General features: G+C 49.6%; 1 protein-coding gene across 1 annotated transcript in view; it reads right to left on the bottom strand.

Annotated features, from left to right (window-relative positions):
* Positions 1 to 3152: 3152 nt before the first annotated feature.
* Positions 3153 to 24501, bottom strand: part of ADCY1 (adenylate cyclase 1) — a 147392-nt gene continuing 126043 nt past the window's right edge. Inside the window, exons 15-20 of the mRNA XM_030796191.1 lie at positions 22073 to 22189; positions 21820 to 21966; positions 20956 to 21054; positions 17260 to 17374; positions 15069 to 15193; positions 3153 to 12610 (exon numbers count right to left, since the gene is read on the bottom strand). Coding sequence (XP_030652051.1) covers positions 12308 to 12610; positions 15069 to 15193; positions 17260 to 17374; positions 20956 to 21054; positions 21820 to 21966; positions 22073 to 22189 — 906 coding nt within the window. The 3' untranslated portion in view covers positions 3153 to 12307. The remainder of the gene's footprint in view (positions 12611 to 15068; positions 15194 to 17259; positions 17375 to 20955; positions 21055 to 21819; positions 21967 to 22072; positions 22190 to 24501) is intronic.

The following is a 24501-nucleotide window of genomic DNA, read 5'->3' on the forward strand; positions in this document are numbered from 1 at the left end:
CCCAGGAGCAGTGTCCAAGTGTGACCTCACTGTCATTTTGCCAGCATTATTGTCAGGCATTTAAACCAGAGCAACTCCATCTTAAATAGGAGCTGGGTAAAATGAGCCTGAGACCTACTGGGCTACACTCCCAGACAGTTAAGACATTCTAAGTCGCAGGATAAGATGGGAAGTCAACACAGAATACAGGTCATAAAGACCTTGCTTATAAAACAGTTTGTGGTAAAGAAGCCAGCCAAATCCCACCAAAACCAACATGGCTACAAGAGTGACCTCTGGTCATCCTCACTGCTACCCTCCCACCAGCACCATGACAGCTTACAAATGCCAGGGTAACGTCAGGAAGTTACCCTATTTGGTCTAGAAAGGAGAGGCATGAATAATTCACCCCTTGGTTAGCATATAATCAAGAAATAACCCTAAAAATAGGTAACCAGCAGCCCTCGAGGCTGCTCCTTCTATGGAGTAGTCATTCTTTTATTCCTTTACTTTCCTAATACACTTGCTTTCACTTTACTATATGGACTTGCCCTGAATTCTTGCGTGAGATCTAAGAACCCTCTCTTGGGGTCTGGATTGGGACCCCTTTCCTGTAACATAAAAACCTTTGGCACCTTGAAAGATGACTGTGGTCTATCATTCTTTTCAATTTGCATTTAACAGTTTCATTGAACATATATATGTTCATATGTTTTTTGCTTAGTTGTATTTCTCTGATAATTCTGAAACTGCCTCTGAAAATTCTATCAGTGAGAAAATTATGAAAGTGAAAGAGATGTGCGCTAACCCACACCCCATCTTGCCTTTCCCTTAATTATTCCTGGGCTATTGGGCCAAGCTAACTCTGAGAGACTTTTTTTTTTTTTTTTTTTTTTGAGAGTCTTGCTCTGTCACCCAGACTGGAGTGCTGTGATGTGATCTTGGCTCACTGCAATCTCTCTCTCCTGGGTTCAAGTCATTCTCCTGCCTCAGCCTCCGAAGTAGCTGGGATTACAGGCTTGCGCCACCATGCCTGGCTAATTTTTCGTATTTTTAGTAGAGACTGTGTTTCACCATGTTGGCCAGGCTGGTCTCCATCACCTGATCTCAGGTGATCCACCCACCTCAGCCTCCCAAAGTGCTGGGACTACAGGCATGAGCCACCACGCCTGGCCGAGAGACAGTTAAGTTATACTTTAAATGATAATAGGCCTTCCCCAAAACTCAGCTGCTTTTGTAAAGCTAATGGGAGGCCATCAGGCTGGGGGCAAGGAGAAGAGCCCGGGTCCTACTAAGGTGCAGACATAAACGAGTATCAGCCATTATTCTGGAGGTTTTAAAATATGCACCGTCCCCAATTACTTCTGCAAATCACACCACTATTGTAGATGGGCCCTTAGAGTATCTTTTTCAGGTTTTTTTTGCATGTCTGACACCCATGGCTCCACTTGGACCCGCCAACCCTGCTCCTATGGCTCCACCCAGAAGCCATTCAGCCTAGAGGACAGCTCTGATCCCCTGTGATTTCATACAATCAGCAGCAAGTAACTGTTACCTCACCATCCCCACCCCTTTCCCCAGACTGCCTTTGAAAAACTTCCAACCTGTGAGCACGAGATGATTCCAGTACAAACTCTGTCTCCCATGTGGCATGACCAGCCTTGGGTCTCTTAAACACTTTCTCTACTACAATGCCATGGTCTTTATGCAGCAGGCAGGAAGAACCCCTCAGGTGGTTACAATTCCGTATGTGCTTTTTGAATATTTTTCTACTGGTCTATTGCTCTCTTCATCATGATTTTTTAAAATTTCTCTCTATTAGGAATTGATTTCATCTGAAATTGAAGAGACAATCAGAGAAAAACTATAGACCACTTATGATGGTTAATGTTATATGTGCTTGGCTGGGCCATGGGTCCCAGTGTTTGGCGAAACACAGCAGTAGATGTCCCTGTGATTAGATGTTGCTTTGAAGGTATCTTTTAGATGCAATGAACATTTGTAATCAGTAGACTTTGAGTACGGCAGATAGCCCGTCACAATGTGGATGGGCCTCATCCAATTAGTTGAAGGCCTTTGAAAAAAGACTGAGATCCCAAACGAAGAAGGAATTCTGCCTCCAGACAGCCTTCCAACTCTAGTGGCAACATCACCTCCTCCCTGGGGCTCTAGCCTGCTGGCCTTTCCTATAGACTTCAGACTTGCCAGCCCCACAATCATGTGGGCCAATTCCTTAAAATAAATTCTCTGTCCTGTTTTTGCCCCCTCTGTCTTTCTGACAGCACACACATGCCCTCTTGGTTCTGTTTCTTTGAAGAACCCCAGGAAAACACACAAAGGAAAAACAACTTGATAGAAGATTCTTCAATGACAACAATGGAAGCCATCTTCACCATTCAACTAAACTTGAATGGGATATTATCAAACTTAAAAATTATCAACTGATCTGTAATCAGTTTTATCTTTTAAGACAGGAGATGAAATAAAGTATTTACAGATGAATGTAAAATGAACTTATCATTGCATCCTGAGCTACGGTAACTTCCGAGAGACCAAAGAAGCAATACTATCTCAGCAAGATATTCTAAGATACTAGAAAGGCTAGTAAAATGGAGAGTCTATATTACATTTTAAATATTATCTAAAATGTAATTGTGAGATTCAAAAAGGCACAGGATGAAAACACTGGATAGGAATAGCATGTAATGGGCTGGGCGCAGTGGCTCACACTTGTAATCCCAGCACTTTGGGAGGCCGAGGTGGGTTGATCACCTGAGCTCAGGAGTTCCAGACCAGCCTGGCCAACATGGTGAAACCCCATCTCTACTGAACATACAAAAATCAGCCTGGCATGGTGGCATGCGCCTGTAATCCCAGCTACTTGGGAGGCTGAGGCAGGAGAATGGCTTGAACCCAGGATGCGGAGGTTGTAGTGAGCTGAGATTGCGCCACTGCACTCCAGCCTGGGCAACAGAGCCAGACTCTGTCTAAAAAAAAGAATAATAATATGTAATGGGGGGATAACAGTTCATGTGTGGTTTAGTCTAAGTGGGGTCACATAGTATTTAATACTTTCAATAATAAAACTTCCCCCACAAGGTATGTGAAACAGGCAGGCATGTCTTCAAAACATCCACATAACCATTTATTTTTCAACTGAAATGGCCACAGAGTTTAGTCAAGCAATTTTTTTCCTTTATTTTTGTTAAATAAGATTCCAGAAAGTATAGTGCAAACACTCGGTAGAAAAGTTGCAATTAAGAAATGTACATTCACATTTAACATTTCAGTCCATTCACTTTTTTTAAAATAAAAATAGGACAAATTATTCAATTACTTGTCTCAATTTAACAATCTTGAAAAAGACTGGAAGGTACTCTACAGTGTTCAGTTGACATAAAAATAGACCCGTATTGATCATACAAATCTATCATGAGAAGTTACCCAGTGAGCGTGAGTTATTGTAATTCTGAATGTACTCATCGTGTTTCTCACTTCTACAGAAGCATCCTCAGTGAGCTGTATTGTGCGAGAAAATGACACCCTCGCCCACATCACTCTCCATTCCATAGAGGGAAACAACCCTATCCAGCCAAACCCAGAAGGACGCAGGCGCTTACACAACTTTTCTCAGACAGTCGAGAAAATCCAAAAGTGGGCTTTGGGCTTACCTTAAATAGGAATGGAATCTACCACTACGAGATGGTCATAATAAGGACATTGTTGTTTGAGCAGGGGGTGTGCAGTCAGTATAAATGAGGATGGTGGAGGAAGAGGAGTGGCGACTGAAGGGAGGTGGTGCATAATAAGTGCACGAGCTACACAAAGCTCAGGCTCCACGGGCCTCGCCGTGGCTCCCGGGGATGCTCTGCAGCCAGCAGGCGGATGACCTGAGGTCAGGCCTGGGCCTGTCCCTTTGTGCATTTGGCGTGATTTCAAATTCAAACTAAGTTCCATACCATTAGGAGTTTTCATGGCATGCAGTTCCAGAGTGCAAATGGCTTGCATATGTGCAGTTTTTACAGGTGGAAGGCAAGACCATACATCTCTCCCACACTGGGTGTGTGCCTCCTAGTGGACAGTTGTATGCAAGAGGCGGCGAAGGGCTCCCTCAGGATCCCCCAATGTGGGAATGGTCCCCTGAGACTTGTGCTTCATGTGCCTGGGGCCCAGAGTTGGGTGGGGCGTTGCTGGTGGGAGGTGAGAAACAAGTTCTGGCTGCCATCAGGCCAGCTTCCCACTGCGCTCACCTGGGAGGTGGATGCCCACAGGCAGGATGCTCTGGGCTACTGTTGCACAGTCCTGCACGATATTTATTCAGCCCACAAGATTTGATAGATCTCTTGGGAGTTCGTCTAGGCTATTATCTCTGTTTAAACATTAATTCTCAATAAGTGCCTGAAAGCTCTTTTGAAAGCAACCTATCTGAAGGTCTGAACTGCCCGGTACCAGCAGGAACCAATGCCCAGGAGAGGGTCAGAGCACATGTGCTCTGGTGGTTGTCAAATCTCTCACCATCCATCATAAGCCCTCTGAACACTCCTGCTGAAATCGGCCCTTTGAACATCCTCTAACCCCTGGGAAGGCACCCGGACCCACATTTACCTCACCAGTAGCATATGACAATAACATTAAATGGCTCTACAGCAGAGGAAGACGAAAGTAAAAGTAGCAAACCAATGGACTTCCCATAGCTCACAGAACCCCTGAGCAGAAGCTGAGCAGGGAAGAAATGGTGTGTAGTTTCAGGGTGTCTGGAGGTGCCACCATTTCTCCCCATTTGATGTCAGAGAGGCCTTACAGAAAAATAAGGCAACAGCTCTTCTTAAGGAGATTCTGTATATTTGAAATTAGACACAATGATAGGTTTCACTCAAATATAGTTTTAGAATACAGTCTGATATGACAAAGTAGGGATTTTTTAAAGCCTAACATTTTATTTCCTTGCTGGGGATCAGTAGTTAAAGAAGGACAAATTCCTCTTACCCAGGAGGAATTGCATTGCTTTAATTTAGCAATGTGAGGTAAGGCCTGCCAGTGCCAGGGAGGACTTAGGCACCTGCTCTGAGGGCGGGCAGTTGGAGCGAGTCTCACCCATTGGGGGGACAGCCTTGGCTGCATTCAGAACCCACCTGCTGAGGTGGCGCCTCCACCACTTGGGCACTAGCATGTGGATGAGCTAGAGTTCTCCATCAAACCAACACAAATCTTGCAGATGTTGCTGTTACCAAAGAGGCACTAAACGTCATGGAAAACACAAGGGCTTGGAACTGGATAGAGCAGGAATGGAACCCTGACCCTGCCTCTCAGGGCTGTGACTTCACTCAAGTCCCTAAGCTCTCTGGGCCTCAGATTCTTCAGTCAACATAAGGAGTATAATAATACCCCCCTCCATGGGCTGTTTGAAGTAGAGAGTGAGGTGAAGCACACAGAAGGTGCATAGTTACTGTAAAGCCCAACTTAGATACTAGTGATCGGTGTTTCCTTTATTTGTGGTCACAGCAAAAGGCCCATGGAGACTGTGGTAACCAGGTGGGAGAGTGACAAGTGCCCTTCCCCTGTGGTTATCGGTGTATTAATAGAACATATTGAATCTGGTGATGGGTAGAAGGAAACTCACTAATTTCACAAAGAATGAAGGAGTTGTGCCTAAAATGAGTGACCGCTGTCAGGTACAAAAGACACAGCATTAGGCCAGGTGGCTGCCACTGTGGTCGATTTTCTGATTTTTTTTTTTTTTTTTTTTGAGACAGAGGAGTCTTGCTCTGTCGCCCAGGCTGGAGTGCAATGGTGCAATCTCGGCTCACTGCAACTTCCAACTCCCGGGTTCAAGCGATTCTCCCACCTTAGCCTCCCATGTAGCTGGGACTACAGGCTCCCGCCAACACGCCCAGCTAATTTTTTTTGTGTATTTTTAGTAGACATGGGGTTTCACCATGTTGACCAGGCTGGTCTTGAACTCCTGACCTCAATGATCCACCCGCCTCGGCCTCCCAAAGTGCTGGGATTACAGGCATGAGCCACTGCGCCCGGCCTGATTTTCTGATTTCAAAGATGTTTTTCCCAGTCCATTGTGAAGCACAACCCAAGAAGGTCACCTGTCTATTGTTGCTCTTCCACTGCACAGCTGAGAGAGACCGAAGCTGACAGACACTCAGCTGGGAAGGCCCGGCCTCCAAATTGGCTCCCAGTAACTGGAGGGGAGCTAGAGGGCTGAATTCCTGCAGCTATCACCGCCCTGAGGCTCTCTCTACAGCCTCTGCACACTGAGAACCCAAAAGAAAAAAATCACTAACCAAATCAAAGAAAATGGAACCTAGTTAGTGCCTCAATGCTCCTGGACTTCAGTGCTGATGTAGTAGATGATAAAGTTGACTTGATGTCTGAGATGCTGCTGCCCCTGCCCAGACCTTCTCCTCTAATAACAAGGATTTTCTGAGGGAAATCACATCAGGGCACTCGGGGATGGTTCCCCAAATGCCCTGCGTGGCAGTTATCTGACTATATTCAAACTTAATTTTGTTCCTCGTATGAATCCCATGAACCAATGATTAATTTTCATTTGGCTTATGCTATGCAACACGCAGATATGCATGACACACACGACAGAAACACGTGTTCACACATGTAATGCAGGCACACACATGGATTTGAATTAAGCACGGCCTCTAGTGAATTATCTATTTTTTAAGGTAGTGAACAGACTTCATATGGAACAGAATAGATTAAATTTTCAGGGAAATTTAAAAATACAAATATATGCATCATTTCACAATGGCATGTTGTTTAGGGAAGTCTAGCCCCAAAATGCGTGGCACCTGAAATGGAATCTGGTGTTTATGGAATGGACCACGGAGGTCACAGATATCCTCACATCCTAGTACAGGATCTGCTTTCACTAAGTGTATGAACAAACGGAAGGATAAGGCAGGATGCCCCTAGAATACTTTGCAGTGTGTGCCCCAGGGCTCCCCTAGGTGAGCGGAGGGCTCCAAGCTCCCCATCGTGTCTGTCTGCGGCTGTGCTCATGGGCACTTGGCCCTGTGCAGGAGGAATGTCTATGTGCAGGAAGCAGCCGCCCTGGCTGGGGCTCTGCCCCCTGCTGCTGTCCCCCAGTCTGCCCTGTCTGCCTCCAGGGACCCCTCTGCCTTCACAGCCCTGGAAGCCCTGCATCCAGCAGCCCATGCCCGTGCTCTCTCCCAAGGGCGGGGCCTGCCCTTCAGCTCCTTGCTGTCAGTTCACACAGAATCACGGACACTGCAGCTTACGGACGAACCCCCTGTGAGGCATTCACTCCCCAACGGCAGGGCCTGACCACACTCAGATCACCCAAATCCATCTGTGGAAAACCACAACTATGAGAAGAGCCTTCCTTCTGCTGAGCCCACTGAGCCTTCCTCAAAGTCTACCCTGGGCTCCATCCTGACCTGCTCTCCAAGCAGGGGGAGCAGTCCTCAGGCCCTGCCCCTGCTCCTGATGCCCCCACCCAGGGGGGCTCCTTGGCTCCAGCCCCTCCCCGCCAGGCTCAGTCCAGCTGGGACACTGGTCTCAGCCCACCCAGCTCTGCTTGACTTGGTGGGTGCAGTGAGGGCTGGGACTGAGAAAGGTTGAAGCAACTCCATTTCCCCTACTGCCCATTTTTGCCAAATATGGACACCTGCCTGCAGCATCTCCTGTCTGGTGCCAAAGAGCATGGAATGATTTGTGCACTGATAGTTATTTGGGGTACGTGAGCTCCTCATATAAGACCCCTCTCTCGGACACCCCGAAGCTCAATTTGAAGGCCTGAGCCACCCAGTTTGACCTTCTCACGCCCAGGCAAGCCTAGCATGGGGCCCCCAGGCCTGAACAGGTGTCCTGTTCAGAGAGCTCTTCTACCAGGATGGTACCAGCATTGTGGAAGGTGAATGGGGACAGCCTTCAGAGTGCCACCGTTTCCTTAAAATGGCCTATCACAGGTAAGCCTTGATATGTTTGATATGCTATCATTTAGACTCTGCACCAAACCAACAAACTGCAGCATACCACCGTTGGTCAGTGTGAGGCCAGTACTGAGGCTCATCAATTGGAACAGATCTTGGATGGAGTGGGTGCCTTTGCCTCCTTCCTTCCTCATCCAAGCAAGGGTGTGGTGACAATGACCTGACCAGGGTTTAACGCTAGCTCTGTCTGCTCACCAGACCTGGGGTGCTGAGCTCTGACCAGCCTGGGTGGCCCAACCCACAAGAACTGCGGTTTCAGAGCTGGGTCTTCGGGAAGGGGTGGGGGCTTTGGGAGTGGCAGCTCCCCGCCTCCCACCACCCCAAGCCAGAGAATGGGGCAAACTTGTACGCATGGCTTATCTCTAAATTACCAATCTGCTTTGGACCAGACTCATCTCTACAGTATAGAGTTAGAGTTATTGCTTCTATGACAGGTGTTCCAGAAGCCCTGGTGGCTTTAAAGTCTGAGAAACACGGGCTGGCAACTTGGGTTTCTGGGTCTGTGGGGGCGTCCTCCTGCAGGATACAGGCACCCCGCGGCATGGACCACCCGGGCCGGCATGGTTCCTGCAGGCGACTGGAAGCATTCCGGGGCTGTGTTCTACTCTACGGCGTCAGGCATGAAAGGCATGCAAGGGTCGCGAGGGGAGCACACAGGGTCGTTTCCAAAGGGCCACAGCATGGCCAAGCAGGGGCTGAGGTGGGTGTGGGGCTTGTCTTCATTTTTGGTACGAGTAAACAGGCAGCACCTGTAACTGGTGCACTATTTACAAAGCCTCTTCAATAAATAATTTAGAGAGAATCCTACCCGAATGGCTCTAACATTTGTACATGAATATTGTACATGATTAAAAATAAATAAGGCAATATAATACAGTTTTCTCACAAATAAAAAGGAAGTTGTTTTTCACCAAACCCCAGGGAACATTATGGCTAAACACAGTTCCTGAACTCCCAGGAAGTGGCTGGGGTTTGGAGTTGCTGATGATGGAGATGTTTGCCCCTGAAGTGGAGACCTTGCCAAGTCTGCCATGGGGTCCTTTCCAGAACAGTCGTGAGCCCAGAGAAGGCAGCATGGTCCCCGCGACAGCTTCCTCTTGCTGCCCTACAAGTGGCCACACCTTGGGCAGCTTCCAGGACGTACATGTGTGACCTCCCGGCTCTGTGGACCCCAGGCACGGCACAGCGTGGCTGGCTCTCTTCTCAGTCTCACAGGCCAAACCAAGGTGTCGCCGGACTGGGCTCCACTCATGCCTGGAGGCTCTGGGGTGAATCTGCTTCAGGCTCACTTGGGTTGTTGCCAAACTCAGCTCCTTCTGGTTGTGTGAGCGACACCCGGCTTCCTTGCTGACTTTGGCTGGAGTTGTCGAGTGGCCTGTGGTGTTGGCTCCTGGCCCCTTGTCTTTAAGCCAGCAATGATGGCACCATCTCTGTGACACTTCAAATCTTTCCTGGCTCTCCTGCCTCCCTCAGCCATTCCAAGGGGTCACTGAGCCCACCCAGATAATCCAAGTTCCCCTCCCATCCTTCGATCCCTAACCGTAATTCCACCTGCAAAGTCCCCTTTGCTGTGTGACAGCACCTGGCCAAATGGCTTAGAACTGGGGCATGGACACCTTTGGGGTTCACTCCTCCGTCTACCCACTACCTGGATGACCGAAGGTGGGCAGCGGCACTGGGGGCAACAGGGTTGGCTGTGCCAGGGGTTCTGCACCCTTCTCAACAACTCGTGGGTCAAGGACAGCACCACGATGAGCTGGAGAAGCCAGGGCGGCTGCACTCACCACCACCACCACACTACGCCCTCACAGGCTCCCTATGGCTCCTGTCTGAACTGACTGCTTCAAGTCCGGCTGGGATAGACAGATGAGGACGAGAAAATCCTAGTGGAAAGCGGACCATAAGGACAAACCATTTGTCCTGAAGAGAGGAAAGCACAGGAGCAGGGACAAGGCAGGGCCTGGAGGAGGGGTTGACAACAGGGCCCCAGCCAGGATCTCAGCCCACAGCCGGCTCAGATGGACCCTGGGTCCTCAGGGTGAGCTCAGGAGCCCTCGATGGCAGCCTGGAGATTCCACATAAACATAAGGTCCTGCGGACACCCCAACAGCAGTGAGAGGCCCTGCAAGCACCTCCTTCTGCCCTAGGACCTCACGGGAGCCCAGCCCCCACCGGCACAAGGTGATGCCAGAACACCAGGAACATGAGCGGACAGCGACATGAGGACCACCCAAGGTGAAAGGTGCCCGAGCTCTGCCCTCAAAGTCTCCAGTGGGTCCATGGGGTCAGCCTACCTGTGAGGTCATGTGGCCTGGCCTGGGAGCTCCCTGTCATAGCCAGGGGAAGGTGCTGGAAAGGCATTGGTCAAAATCACTCGGCAAGAAGGTGTCTGGAGACCATCCTGCCTCTTGCACCATCACAGAGGCCACAGCCCTGACCAGAGAGAAAGGAGGGTGGACAGTGCTCCTGACAACCCTGTCTAGACACCTAGTCCACACCCTAAGGACAGGCAGACGGGGGCCCCTACATGCAGCCTCTACCCGCCTCCCCTGCCTGAAGCCATCCACCCTGCCCACCTCTGTCCGGACTCCTGTCTCAGCTGGAAGCACCAGGCATCATTTCACTGGCCGCCCTGCAAAGCCCTCAGGGTCTGGCCTCTCCCAGCTATGGCCCAGGCCCCTGCTGCCCCCCACACGGCCACACAGCTGAGGCAGGGTCAGGCCCTCCCTGTGCAGGGGGCTGCCTCTGATGGTAGCAGCCAAGGACATCACCGACTTGTGCGGACAGGGATCAGCCTGGAGCAGGTCTCACACACAGGTCTACACTCCAGGGAAGGAAGTCTGGGCTTCTCTCTGCTCCTATTCTGAAAAGTCGGGGCCCTCAGGAAAGGGTTACAGCTGTTGAGGAGCAGTGAGGAGGCAGACCCCCAACCCTGCTGGCTTTGAGCAGAGGCAGGGCTCAGGCCTCACCTGCAGTCCACAGAAACCTCTCTGACCACATCTCAGAGCAGTGGGTCTTTAGAAGTTCCCCTACTATGGTGCCTACCCAGAAGCTTCCCTCCCATTTCTAGCCACCTTCCTCCCTGTGACTGAGATCCAAGGTTTCCATATGCCAGACCTTTGCCCACTATTTCTGGATAGTGCCTTTCCACTGGCCCTCCTGGACCCCATCCCCCTCATCCTTATTTTCATCTTCATTATGACTATTTAGACATGCACGTAGGAGGTTGTCAGATGTCAACACTATCACCTGCAGTCAATTTCCCTGCAAATTACAACAGGGACACCTGCACTCACGACCATCAGCCAATTCTGAAACTTCGTCCTGGAGGGTTGGTTCTGCTGGAGAAATAGCATCTTCCATCAAGGAAACTTGCTCATGGGTGTGAGAGCCGCTCATATGCAGTGGAAGTGGAGCCTCACACTTTTGTTGCTAAATGTAAAGGATCCAAGATGCCACAGGGAAAGGAAGAAATAACACCCTTCGTCTTCTCTGAACAAACACAGTGCCGGTGCAGGATGGGGAATGTCCAGGTGTTTTAGGAGCTGGAAGCCATTGGCGGAGGGGTGGAGAATGCACAGGTGCAGCAAGAAGCCCATGCTGGCCATGGTTGTGGAGAGGGGGTCACAGGGCCCCCTGAGAACTCCAGAAGACCTGCCTCTGGCTCTTAGCAAAAAACCATGCTTGAAAGCCAGCAGCCACCACTATCCATGCAGTGAGGGGCAGCTTCTCAATTCTCCCCAAACCATCCAGTTCAAGAGTGGACAGCTCTGTATTGTGCCTGTGGTGTAAACAACCCCAGGCCTTGGGACCTTCCCAGAGAGGCCTGACTTCCCACTCTGGCTCTTGAAGCTGCTGCCCAGGGCTGGAGCCACCTGTATGTCAGGTACCACCTGGGTGGGGTGGACAGGGCTGTCTCAGGGCACACTCTCGCAGAGCTCCTCAGTTGCTCTGCCAGCCACACCTCAGCGGCTCTTGCTGTAACCGTGGTGGATGCTCTGAAGGTCCTTACATTGATGCCGACCTGGCCAAACCTCAACAGGCCTGCTGGAAAGAAACAGTGCTCCCTATGCCACAGAGGGAAGGATGGAGTAGACACCTCTCCGGGGAGGCCTGGAAGTGTGCAGAGTTGGGTGTCCTCCCCTCACCGAGTCACTGCTGTGCTCTGTCTGCTTGGTGGTTGGCCCTTGGGCCACAGGCCACGCCTGGACAATGCTCCTCCTCCACCCTGGCCAGTGGCTTCCTGCTCTGCTGGTCTGGCTGGTCCTGGCTGGAGCCACCGTGGCCTGTGTCGCCCCCGGAGCATTCCCACCCCCTGTGCACCCCAGAGGCCCATGTGGGCTCCACTAAGCCTCCTTCCCAGCTGCTGCAGGGGGCAGGTACTGGCCCGGGGAGTGTGGAGGGACCCCAGCCCTGACTGAGACGCCAGGCATGGGGCACACCGGGGGACGTCTGCCCTGAAGGCCAGCTCTCCCATATGGACACATTTTCCGATCCAAGCCCAGGGACCTGATTTGAGAGCCGTTTCCATCAGTCCTGCCTTCTAGAAAGTATGTCAACATCTCGCCTTTGCCCTTGACACTGACTTTGCCTCGGCACACAAAGTGGTAGGGGCACCTTCTCAGCAGCCGGTGGACTTCCTCAGTCACCTGTTGATGGAGAGAAGTGAGTGTTACTCCAGGGCAATGAGGGGGACTCCTCTGGGAAGAGACCAAAACATTCCATCCTGCATCTGTTGCTGTCCACCCTGACTGCCCAACCCTGGCACTGGGATGTGGCTTTCCCAGCTCAGCCTGGCAGCCAGGGCCCCTACTCTTGCTGAAATTGCTTGGGTCACTATGTAAAAAAGACATAGCCCTGCAAAGACAACCCAGCGGACTCAGAGAAGTCTAAGGGGCCAGCCCCAGGGCAGTTTCACTGCCTGTTCCCTTGACAATAGGAGGAGGCAACGTTCACTGAGCCAGAAAGGGTGGCCCAGGGAGCACCCAGACAGGCAAGCAGGGGGGGCAGGGCTTGTAGGGACCTAGCACCAGGGTCTGGATGTGAGCTTCCATGGTGGCTCCATGCACTCCATGCCAGAGGCTGCGTGGGACCCAGCTCCAGATGCTAGAACAGAGAAGAGCAGGATTGACTCTCTGGGTTCAGGACTCTTGGCACCTCAGCAGCCAGGGACATTTACAAGTAGGGCATACAGAATGTAGGGGGCAGAAGGTAGCCCCCTCAGCTGGAAGGGGCAGCAAAGAATAGAGTCTAGGGCAAAGCGTGACTTCCAACTCACTGCTAGGGGCAGCAGCGTGGTGTCAGTGGGGGTGCAAACCAGCCAGTTCACAGGACCCCGGCGCAGCTGCCCCTGCAACCCTGAGTCAAGGGAGGGAGGGACCAGCATACGGAGGGTAGCAGGCAAACTGTCCAGAGAAAACAGAGACATTTCTTGACAGGTTCGCAACCAGTATTTTAGCTCAAAGAATTTCTGCTTCACAAAGTTTGGAAAAAGATAAAGGATGAGAAAATAGTTTCTACTAGAAACAATGAGTCCTGTGAACAGAGGACACGACTGGTATCTCTGCGTTACGTTGCAGGTGTGATCTTGGAACTTCCTCTCTTCCTCCCTGTCTACCTGGCTGCTCCTCACTCCCCCACACAGTCCATTCAAACCCTGGCATCTTTCGTTAAAAGAACTAAATCAATGCCAAGCCCACCTTCTAATGCCCAGAGCTCGGGAGGGTGGCCCCCATCAGTGTGGCAGGGGAGGGAAGCCCAAGCAGGGGAGGGAGGACAGAGGCCCTGTGAGTGCAAGGGTGATATCCTGGGCAGCCAGGAGACACCTGGCTGGGGATTGGACAGAGGCCATGAGTGAACAGTCTGTGCGTGAGGCAGGAGCAAAATAGGACAGTGGCAGGCCCAGGTCTGATTTTAGAAACTTAAAAATGCAATGTTGGTTCAGGGCAGGGGCCAGGCTGGGGTGGGCAGGATGGGGCTCCCATGAAGTTCTCCCCTGGCAAGTCCAGTTTTGGGGGAATCCTGCAGAAGGGTGCAGGGAACAGCCATCGTAAAAAAAGTACATTGTAAAAAAAAGTAAGTATATATATATATATATATATTTACACTTCGTGCTGTATATATATACACACACATATGTGTGTGTATATATATACAGCACGAAGTTCTGGAGGTGGATGGTGGTGATGGCTGCACAACCATGTGAATATATTTAATGCCACTCAACCGTACACCTAGAAAAAAGATGACAAATTCTATGTATACCTTACTGTGATAAAAGAAATTTTAACAAAGAGAATGCAGAAGTGCAGCGCTGCTCCATGGAAGCCCCATCTATGTTTTGAACAGGAGAGGAGAGCTCCATGAATATTTTGGCCTACCTGTCCCTTAAACTGCCCCAGTGAATAGCTACTGTCACTCGCCTGGGGACCAAGCCTTCCCTCCATGGCCTCTGGAGGCCTGCGGTTCCCAGGGAGGGTGGCTGCAGGGCTGTGCGGCCCCTCACAATCTCCATCTTAGTTGTAAAGGCTTCATCCTGGTGGTCATCAAGACCGAGTCAAGTTTCAAATTTGTTCTAAGGGAAATCCCAGAAGCCAAACCACACTCCTCTACACTGAGGAAAAGCAGAGGCTGCTGCCTCTAAACCTTTCCATGGCTTTTAGAGGGTGTCAGCCACCATGTGTCAGCCCACCTGAGCTGCCCACAAGTTCCTCAGATGAGGTGGACACCCATAGCACCCTCCCTTCAAACACACAAGAAAGCCCTTCCTTCCTATGGCAGCTGGTGGAATCCGGAGTCCTGGGATGTGCAGAGTGAATGAGAGTCACCAGGCTGCTGGGACCAGCAGCAGGACCCAGTGACTCAGTGCTCCCACCTCTGCACCTGGTCACTCAGGAGCCAGCCCCCAAGGCTAAATGACAAATCAAACAGCAAAATCAAGATGCCCGGGCCAGGATGCCCTCCAGAGCAGACAGACCGAAATACGCAGCTCTTTCTGCCCTGCCACTTACGGGCTGCAGACTGGGGATTCAATTCTGGCCCCCTGTGCCTCAGTTTCCTCACCTGAAGAATAGGCACCCATGCCTTGGGGGTTTCTGGTGAACTGACCTGGATTCTGCCCTGGACCCCTGTGCTGTCCATCCGACTGGCCACGTTGACTGTGTTTCCCCAGATGTCGTACTGGGGCCTGCGAGCGCCAATCACTCCAGCCACCACAGGGCCAACATTGATGCCTAGAAAACAGCCAGCGCATGACCTGTCATTGGCGGGAAAAGTATAACTCACCCCACCAGGGCCACCAAATGCACCTGATGCTGCTTCTGGTGGAGAAAAGGCTGCTCCTTTCAGGGCTTTGTTTCCTGGGGTCACCTAGCACCAGGCTCCTTCTTGAAGCATCACACACAGCACCACAGAGAGGCAGCTGCCGTGCTGCACGGGCTTTCCTGGGCAAGGTCCCCTCACGACACTGTCCACTGCACTGGGGAACAGCACTGGCTGTTCAAAGAACAGCCTGATCCTAAAGAAAAGTCCCCTTTCCTGGAATAGCAGCCTCTGTGCTGAGCCCTACCAGGGGAGCCACTCAGAAGTGTGGCCTTTCAGTATCTATGATTACAGGGTATGTCTCCAAGTGCATCCTCTCTTCCAGAAAAATAGCAGCTCCGGACCTTTTCTTGGAATGTGACCTTATGGCTATTTTAGAGTATGGGCCCCAGAACTAAGCAAGATGGTGCAGACTGCTCTGAAGGGAGGAGAGGGAGTACCTTCTCTTTTTGTAGCTCAGTGTCCAACTGGCCTCTGGACAGCTGCAGACCAGCTGGACAGCATCGCAACAACCCAGGCACACTAGAACTTGAGTCACCCCTTGTGCAACTTTCCACAAAGCACTCACCCTCTCTGAGCCTGGTCTTCCTTCCCTGTAAGTAGGGCACATACCAGGCTGTGACGCCCGGCCCGTCCTTGGCAGGACAGAGGGGGACCAAGCATGCTGTCAGCTCTCCTGTTACAGCCTGCTGGCAGCCACCTCCTGCAACTGGGGCTTTCTGGCCTCGACCGAAGCCTCTTCCTATCTTCCCCTTCCACATTTGTGGACTAATTTTCCTGAGCTTGTCCTAGAAAATTCCTCTGACGTCCTGGGCAGTGGGCAGCTGGCATGGCATGGGAGGAGCCTGAGAGCAGGCGGCACAGTGGTGTGAGCTGGGGAAGGTGGGCATGGGAAACTCAGAGAAGAACCCCAAAGGACCACTTCCCAGATGGCTGGAGCTGGTGGGAGTTAGGGAGCACCCTCTGCTAACCCCAGATGTCCCACCCGCATAAAGAACACTAGGCTAGCACCAGCCTGACAGGCAGAAGGGCCCCAAGAGATCCTTGTCCAGCCCCACTGCATGACCAGACACTGAGACACAGGGCCAGGCTTGCCAGCTGGTCCTGTCACTGGAAAGTGAGGAGCAGAATTTCCCCAACCCACCATCAGATCGATTTCCAGGCACATCAGTAGCTCTGCTGACCAGAGCCCAGGGCCCAGCTGGCTCACTCTGCCCCTGCCCTCTGGCCAGACACCATGCCTAAAGCCGAGCTTGCTTTTCAGGACATCAGAACTCCATGTGCTCTAAATGGATCACCTACCACCCTTCACATTCACACGCAGCTCCGAGGTTTGTTTTTAAGGCTACCGGATGTTTCAATTCGAAAACAATCATGAACCTCTATTTTAACTGTATCCTGGACTAGTAAAATTTTTTTCTGGTAAACTGTCTACATCTCAAGAAAAAGTGAATTTATGATTTAAAAAAAAACAACAACAAATCATAGTTTTATAAAAGCTAGAAAGGAACTGGGGCATCCAGTGGTTTTTCCTCCTCACCACACAGGTGAGGGAAGGAGCCCAGAGAAGACACAGGGCGGCCGGAGTCCATGCAGTGGGGGTCCCGTCAAGGCCTCTTTCTGGACAGCCCATGTGGCCTCAACTATGTAGCCGTGGCCGGCGAACAGGGAAAAGCGCATTTTACTTCAGCTAAGTGTGGACTTGGAGGAGCATCTGAACGTCTCCAGGACAATCAAGATTTCTAATGTGTTTCCTGAGCTAGACAATGAATCTTCAAAGTCTAAGTCACTTTCTGAAGCATCTTCACTTCCACCAGCAGCTTCCAGGGGCAACTCGGTACACAGGTCCCCATGCCCTCCTGGGTGGCACCACCCTCCTTCCTGTAAGACCAGGGCACCTCATCAGCTGATCCCACCCCTAGGTGGGTGTAGGAAGGTGTTCCACATGGATGGACAGGATAGGTTTAGAGCCACGTACCAACTCGGAGGACGAAGTCGTTGTAAGACTGGTAGTTGATTTCATCCAGAACGTCAAACATTTCAATGGCAAAGTCCGCCAGCGTGCTCAGGTGGGAGGAGATGGACTTCTTAGCCTAGGCGCAAACAGACGGGGTCATTACATCTGGGGAGTGCTAGGCAAGAGGGGGCCAGGGACCAACCTGCAGTGGCCAACAGCTGCACTTTCAGAGGCAGGCACTCTGGGTGCCTGGCTATGGGCACATTTATCATTCCATTCTACAGGTAGGAGACTAAGAGAGAGGCAGGGTATTGGCCAAGCCCCAGCTCCCGAGGGGCAGAGACAGGGCCCACCCAAGGCTGCCTGCAGGAATGGGGTAGGGCAGCCCTTTTGAGTGGGAGACCAGGTGCTCAAACTCCTGCTTGGACAGCGTTGCTAATGCCCATTGCAAATGAGCAAAACAAGGACAGAGATGCATGCCAGGGACTAGGCAATTTCTCTCCTTGAGATTGAGGCTACATCGTCATGTATGTGTGTGACAAGGTCCTTTCTGTTGTGAAACAGTAACAGTTGTAAGATCTCTAATTTTTATTTTTAAAGGGAATTTTATTAGTCCTCACAATCAGGAAACTAATGCTTTTTTAAAAATTAACAGACTTTATTTTTAGGGCAATTTTAGGTTTATAGGTAAGTTGAGCGGATTATACAGAATTGTCATATATCCCTTCTCCCCACAGTTTCTCCTATTGTTAACATCTTACCTAAGTGTGACACATTTGTTACAACTGATGAACCAATATTGATATTATTAACCAAAGTACATAATTTAATTAGGGTTCATTCTTGGTATTGTCCATTCTACGCATTCTAAGTGCATGACATGTATCCACTATAACCTTTTCAGACTGGTTTATGTAGCCAATTGTATTTAAGGCTTCTCCATGTCTTTTCATAACTTAATAGCTCATTTCTTCTCACTTAATAATATTCTACCTTACGGATATACCAGAATTTCTTTATCCATTCACCTACTGAAGGATACCTAGTTTGCTTCCAGTTTTTATTATGAATAAAGCTGCTATGAATACTCATGGACATAAGTTCTCATTTCATTTGGATATATACCAAAAGTGCAATTGCTGGATCATATGGTAATATTATGTCTAACTTTGTGAGAAACTACCAAACTCTCTCCCGCAGTGGGTGTCCTATATTGCATTCCCGCCAGCAATGAAGGAGAGTTTCTGTTGCTCCACATCCTCACCGGCATTTGTCTTGTCAGTGTTTTGGATTGTAGCCCTTCTAACAGGTATCTAGTGGTATTTTACTGTTGTTGTCATTTGCAAAGCCCTAAAAACATATGATGCTGAGCATCCTTTCATATGCCTATCTGTCATCTGCATCTCTTTTGGTGAGGTGCCTGTTCGAATTGTTTGCCCACTTTTTAACTGGGGTTTTTTCTCTCTTGTTGAATTGTAATGGCTCTCTGTGTACTATAGATACAAGTCCTTTATCAGATAGGTGGTTTGCAAAGATTTTCTCCTAATCTGTGACTTGACTTTTCATTCTCTTAATATTTTTCACAGAGTAGGAGTTTTTAATTTTCATGAAGTCCAACTTACCAATTTTTTCTTTCATGAATCATGCTTTTGGTGTTGTATTTAAAAAGTCATTGCCAAACTGAAGGTCATCTAGATTTTTCTTCTATGTTATCTTCTAAAAGTTTTGTAGTTTTGCATTTTACATTTAGGCTTATTATCAATTTTGAGTTAATTTTTGTGAGGGGTGTAAAGTCTGCATCTATATTCTTTTTTTTTTTTTTTTTTTTTTTTTTTGCATGTGGATGTCCAGTTGTTTCAGCACTGTTTGTTGAAGAGACTATCTTTTCTCCATGGTATTGCCACTGCTCCTTTGTCAAAAACCAGTTGACTGTATGTCTGTGGGTCTATTTCTGGGCTCCCTAGTCTGTTGCACTGATCTATTTGCCTATTCTTTTGCCAATACCACACTGTCTTGATTACTACAGCTTTGTAAGTCTTGGAGTCGGGTAGTGTCAGTCCTCCAGCTTTGTCCTTCCACTTCAATACTGGGTTGACTATTCTGCGTCTTTTTACTTTCCATATAAACTTAGGATCATTTTGTCAACGACACAGAATATCGTGGTGGCGTTCTGATTGGACTTGTGTTAAACCTACAAATCAAATTGGGAAGAACTGCCATCCTAACAATACTGACTCTTCCTATGCAGGAACACTGACTCCCCAATTACTTAGGTCCTTCATTTCTTCCATCAGAATTTTATAGTTTTGCTCCTATAGATCTTGTACATAGTTTGTTAGAGTTATACCTAGTATTTCATTTTGTGGCTACTAATATAAATGGCATTTTGTTTGTAATTGCAAATTCCAATTGTTCATTGCTGGCATACAGAGAAATGATGAGCTTTTATATATTAACTTTATATCCTGGAACCTTACTATGATTGCTTCTTAGTTCCAGGGGCTTTTTTCTGTTATTGTTGTTGTTAATTCTTTGCGATTTTCTATGTATACAGTCATGTCATCAGAAGCAGATTCCTTCTCAGTCTGTATGCCTTCTATTTTCTTTCTTGTCTTACTGCCTTCCAGTAAAATGTTGAATAGAAATGGTGAGAGAGGATATTCTCGCCATGCTTCTCATCTTAGAAAGCATTTTGTTTCCCTCCATTAGGTATGTCAAGCTGTGGGTATTTTGCAAAAGTTTTTAAATCAAACTGAGGAAGTTGTCTTCTATTGCCAGTTCACTGAGAGTTTTTTTAAGAAACCGGGAATGGGTGTTAGACTTTAATAATTTTTCTGCATCGATTGATATGATTATATAATTTTTCTTCTTTATCCTGTTGATTTCATGAATTTCATGAATTCATTTTGGAATATTAAAAACTGCCTTGTATATCTGGAAAAAATCCAATGCGGTTTTAGTATATAATTCTTTTCATTCATTATTGAATTCAATGTGCTAATATTTGCTGGGGGTTTATACATCTATATTAATAAATATTGGTCTGTAATTTTCTTTTTCTATAATGTCTTTGTCTGGGTCTGGTATTCAGGTAATGGTGGCCTACAGAATGAGTTAGAAAGTGTTCCTTCTGCTTCTGTCTTCTAGAAGAGATTGTAGAGAACTGGTGTAATTTCTTCCTGAAATGTTTGGTAGAATTCACTAGTGTATGCATCTCAATCTGGTGCTTTCTGTTTCAGGAGATTATTAATTATTGATTCAACTTCTTTAATAAATCTAGACCTATTCAGAATAATTATTTTTATTTATTCACAGTTCTACTGTGGAAAAGGAGAATGCAGGGCTGATGGGAGGAGAAGAGAGGGCCAAGTGGGGAGGAAGGTGGGGGCTGGTGGGGGAGGGACTGGGCTGCTGAGGAGGTGGGCCAGTGCGGGGGGGTAATGGAGCAGGGGCAGGGTGAGGATTCTGGGGGGAGGTGTCTAGCAGGGCAGGGCTGGGGCTGGAGGAAGCTCCGGTGAGCAGCCTTCTGTGCTGACTTTCCCTAGGAGATTGTGTCTGGAGACAGCCAGCCATGGACAAAAACAGCACTCAAGCTGCTCCCGTAATCCAATGCAGAGGGCAAACAAACCCCAGTGTGGAAGCTACTCAGGGTCCCTGAGCAGTTTAGGGCAGAGCTGGGACCCAGTCCCCAAGCAGGCAGCGCCAGGCTGTACTCACCTTGGTCCCCGAGGTGGGCGCTAGCCCCACAGCAGCCATGTAGGTGCTCCCGATGGTCTTGATCTTCTCTATGTCCTTGTAAAAGTCTTTTTCCATGAGCTTTGTTTAAAACATAAAACTGTTAAACATGACATAACATTTGAGAAAAGTCGCTGCAGCCGTCAGCCCCCAGGAGCAACAGCAGAGCCGATGGACACATTCAGGAAAGCAACGTGTCTTCTTTGCTTTGGGCAGACAAGCTCTAGGACTACACTGGCAAGAAGAGGTGAGGAAGGACAGTACAGGACATATTCCTGTCCCCAACAGGTGAGCTTGCAGCCACCAGGAGAATCAGGTCCAACGACAAGGGGTGGTGGGGCTGCCACAGTGCCTGGCTGGCTGCCGGGGGGTACCTGGAGGCACCCACCTGTCTGCCCATCTGTAGACAAGGGTGCGCACCTGCCTGCCCATCTGTAGACACGGGCCTGGAGGTGCCTACCTGCCTGCCCATCTGTAGACAACGGTGCCCGCCTGCCTGTCCATCTGTAGACAAGGGCCTGGAGGTACCCACCTGCCTGCCCATCTGTAGATGAGGCTGCCCAGCCCTGGCCACTGTAGATGTCCCAGCCCTGACATTTACAACATGAGGATAAACACCCAGCCCCACCCAGTGGCCCTGGTCCCCCGCCCTAGAGTCAAGACCCCCTTCTCTCCTGTCATGGTTGGTCTGTATCCCAAAGGAGACAGAATGCCTGTGCTTCCTGGGATTTGCTTTCTCTCATTCCAGCTACAGAGAATGTGACATATTATGAGACACACTCTGCCCATGCAGCTGGATGCACCACCACAACCAGGCGGGGTCAGGATGGCGATGCACAGCCTCACCTCGTCAAAGTCAGCGATGATCTCATTGAGAAGCCGCAGACACTCCACCCCCATGTTGTTGCCGTCCAGCTCGATGTAGAAGTCGTTGAAGTTGGGGATGGAGGCGAACATGACGCCCACCTGGGAGTAGGACTGGTAGTAGAGGTCCTAGAAATTCAAAGGATGGGTCGGGAAGGGTCAGCCAGGTGAGCGCCAAGGGGGGTGGCCAGAGCAGTGCCGGGCTAGTGCTGGGAGGCGCAGGCTGGGTGCTCACCATGTTCCGAGGGTTGGACATGAGGAAGTGCTGGGCGACATGGGCCGGCAGGAGGTTGAAGAGGATGCGCCTGTTGTCCAGCTTCACCTTCTCCATGTCCTCTCGCTCCTCCTCTGCCTGGGGTAACATGAGCCTCCATTAGTCCCGTCCACTCATGCTGCCTTCACTTGTCCCCACCGCACACTTCCTTCTAATCATCCAAACTGGACTCCAGGTGTGCTGATGGTCTACATCCATGCTCCTGTCCCTCCTCCCCACTAGACACAAGACTAGATCCATGTTACTGGGTAGGGAAGATCTGCAGATGTCTGCCTAAGTCACCACCTCATCTACTAGAATGTCCAAAGAACAAACTATGGCTTCACCTCATTTCCAGGGTCTATCCTGCCCTCTGCTACCTCTTAGGGACCAGATGCTACAGCAACTCTTTCTCAGGCATGTGCCCATCCACAGGCTCCACCAGCCCCCAGGCAGCTCCTGATGTGCCCCGCAGGGCACCTGTCCTAGAATGCCTCACGCCCAGGCGGGGCAGACACCTTCCTAAGGCTCCTGTTTCCTCTGGAATCTCTCTGGTCTTCACTAGAGCCACATCCCTCTGGGCACTGAGACAAGTAGAACCCTGCAGGGACCTAGGGCAGGGGCAGATCCAGGGCCAATGAGCTCATCTGAGTGCTGACTTCCAGCTCCCTGGGGCAAGGAGTAAAGACCCAAAGGGTCCCACCATGGGGACACAGCAGAGCAGATGGCAGGAGCAGGTGAGTCCCAGCCCGCTTACTGCTAGCTGTAGGACCCTGCAGACTGACTAAGCTGACAGCAAAGGCCCCATTCATGGACCACTGTGAGGGCTCAAGAAGTGCTCTTGGCAGGGCCCAGCACAGCCCTAGGAGGCAGAAGCCACTGGGGTCCCTGTGTTTCCTCACACAAAACCCAACTCCTGAAAGGAGTGAAGCTTGGGGAGTATTCCAAGTATGTATCAGCATTTATGGAGGCATTAAACTCTTGAATGTAGTAAACACTGTGCAGTGATTGCCCTTGTGGAGCGGCCCATGGCCTGGCCACCACAAGCCATGGTTTGGAGGCCAACTCCCCTGATTCATGTCCCCCTAGGTGGCTGGTGACCCGGCCAGCAGATGCAGCCTCACTGTGCCGTGGTTTCCTTATTGTAAAATGGGTATAACACACCCACTTTTAGAGGGAACCCTTGTAGGGTTGTACTTAACAAGGGCTGAGGGGACAGCACGCCCCTTAGTAAGCCTAAAGAGCACAGCTGCTTTCTGGCAGTACTGATATTATCAGAGCTGAGCTGGCCAAGAACATGCCGCTAGACTGCACGCAGTGATTCCACCAGCTAAAACAGAGAAGTGGAGATTTCCAAGGATATAGGTGAGGAGGCCCCGAGCCTTGAGAGCCAGGTACGAGGATGGGGGTGTGTGTGAAGCCAGGCAGGGCATGCAGGGCAGGCCTGGTGCAAGTGTGTTCTGGGAAGACAATGCCAGCGAATCAGTGCGACCCATGGAGACAGACGGCACCAGGTGTTTCTTCCTGTCCCTTAAGGAGTGTAGACCAGAAGCAGACGAGGACAAAAGAAACCCAGGAACCATAACCTTCCCAGTCAGACCAGAGCTGGGGTCTGGCTGCCCAGATGGGCTGGAGCCACGCTCTGCCCACGCAGCGGCTGTCTGGGCACGGTGCTGACTTACTCTGGGTCATGCTCAAAGGTCAGAAACCTTCAATTTCCAGATGGTCTCTGGGGCTGCTTTCAACTCAAGTTCTCATGAATAATGACATTCTGGACAAACACCTCTCTATAGGACCCACATTATTAATTATGTGTTAACACATCAGGCTCCAATATACACAAAAGAAAGGTTTGTAAAGGGTGACATAAACAGAAAGTAAAGAATATTTCTAAAATAATAGCTTTGTTTTATTTATTAGTGGCACAAAAATCACGGCTCTCTCTAAAATACTATTGTTAGTGTTAATAGTATTTGAGTGAAAACAATGTAATTGAGTATGCTTTGATTAAAAACCACAGTCTAGGTTTATGGCATTGTGATTTAAAAATTTGCGTCTACATTCTGCTTATTTCCACATTTGGATTAATGGGCTATCAGAGCTGCTGTCCTTCCGAAATCATCATATATCTCTTAATCCATCCACAAATGCAAAGGTCTTTGGTGAAATTTGAATGAGAAACGGCCATCTTTCCCTGTGCCACTTATTTTCACAAACCAAGCAGAAGTTGTAATTGTTATATATTTTAACAAATGTGACGAAAATCCACTGAAATTCTCAGTCTATAAGATTTTCCCACCAGGAAACTCTATTTTTAAGAAAGAGTAGTGGGCACCACACATTATTCCTGTCAACAAAATCACGTGTCCATCCAACCTCCATGCTCTGAATGTTCTCTTTATGGCACAGTT

This window comes from Nomascus leucogenys, chromosome 17 (genome assembly GCF_006542625.1).
Source record: "Nomascus leucogenys isolate Asia chromosome 17, Asia_NLE_v1, whole genome shotgun sequence".
Lineage (NCBI taxonomy): Eukaryota > Metazoa > Chordata > Mammalia > Primates > Hylobatidae > Nomascus > Nomascus leucogenys.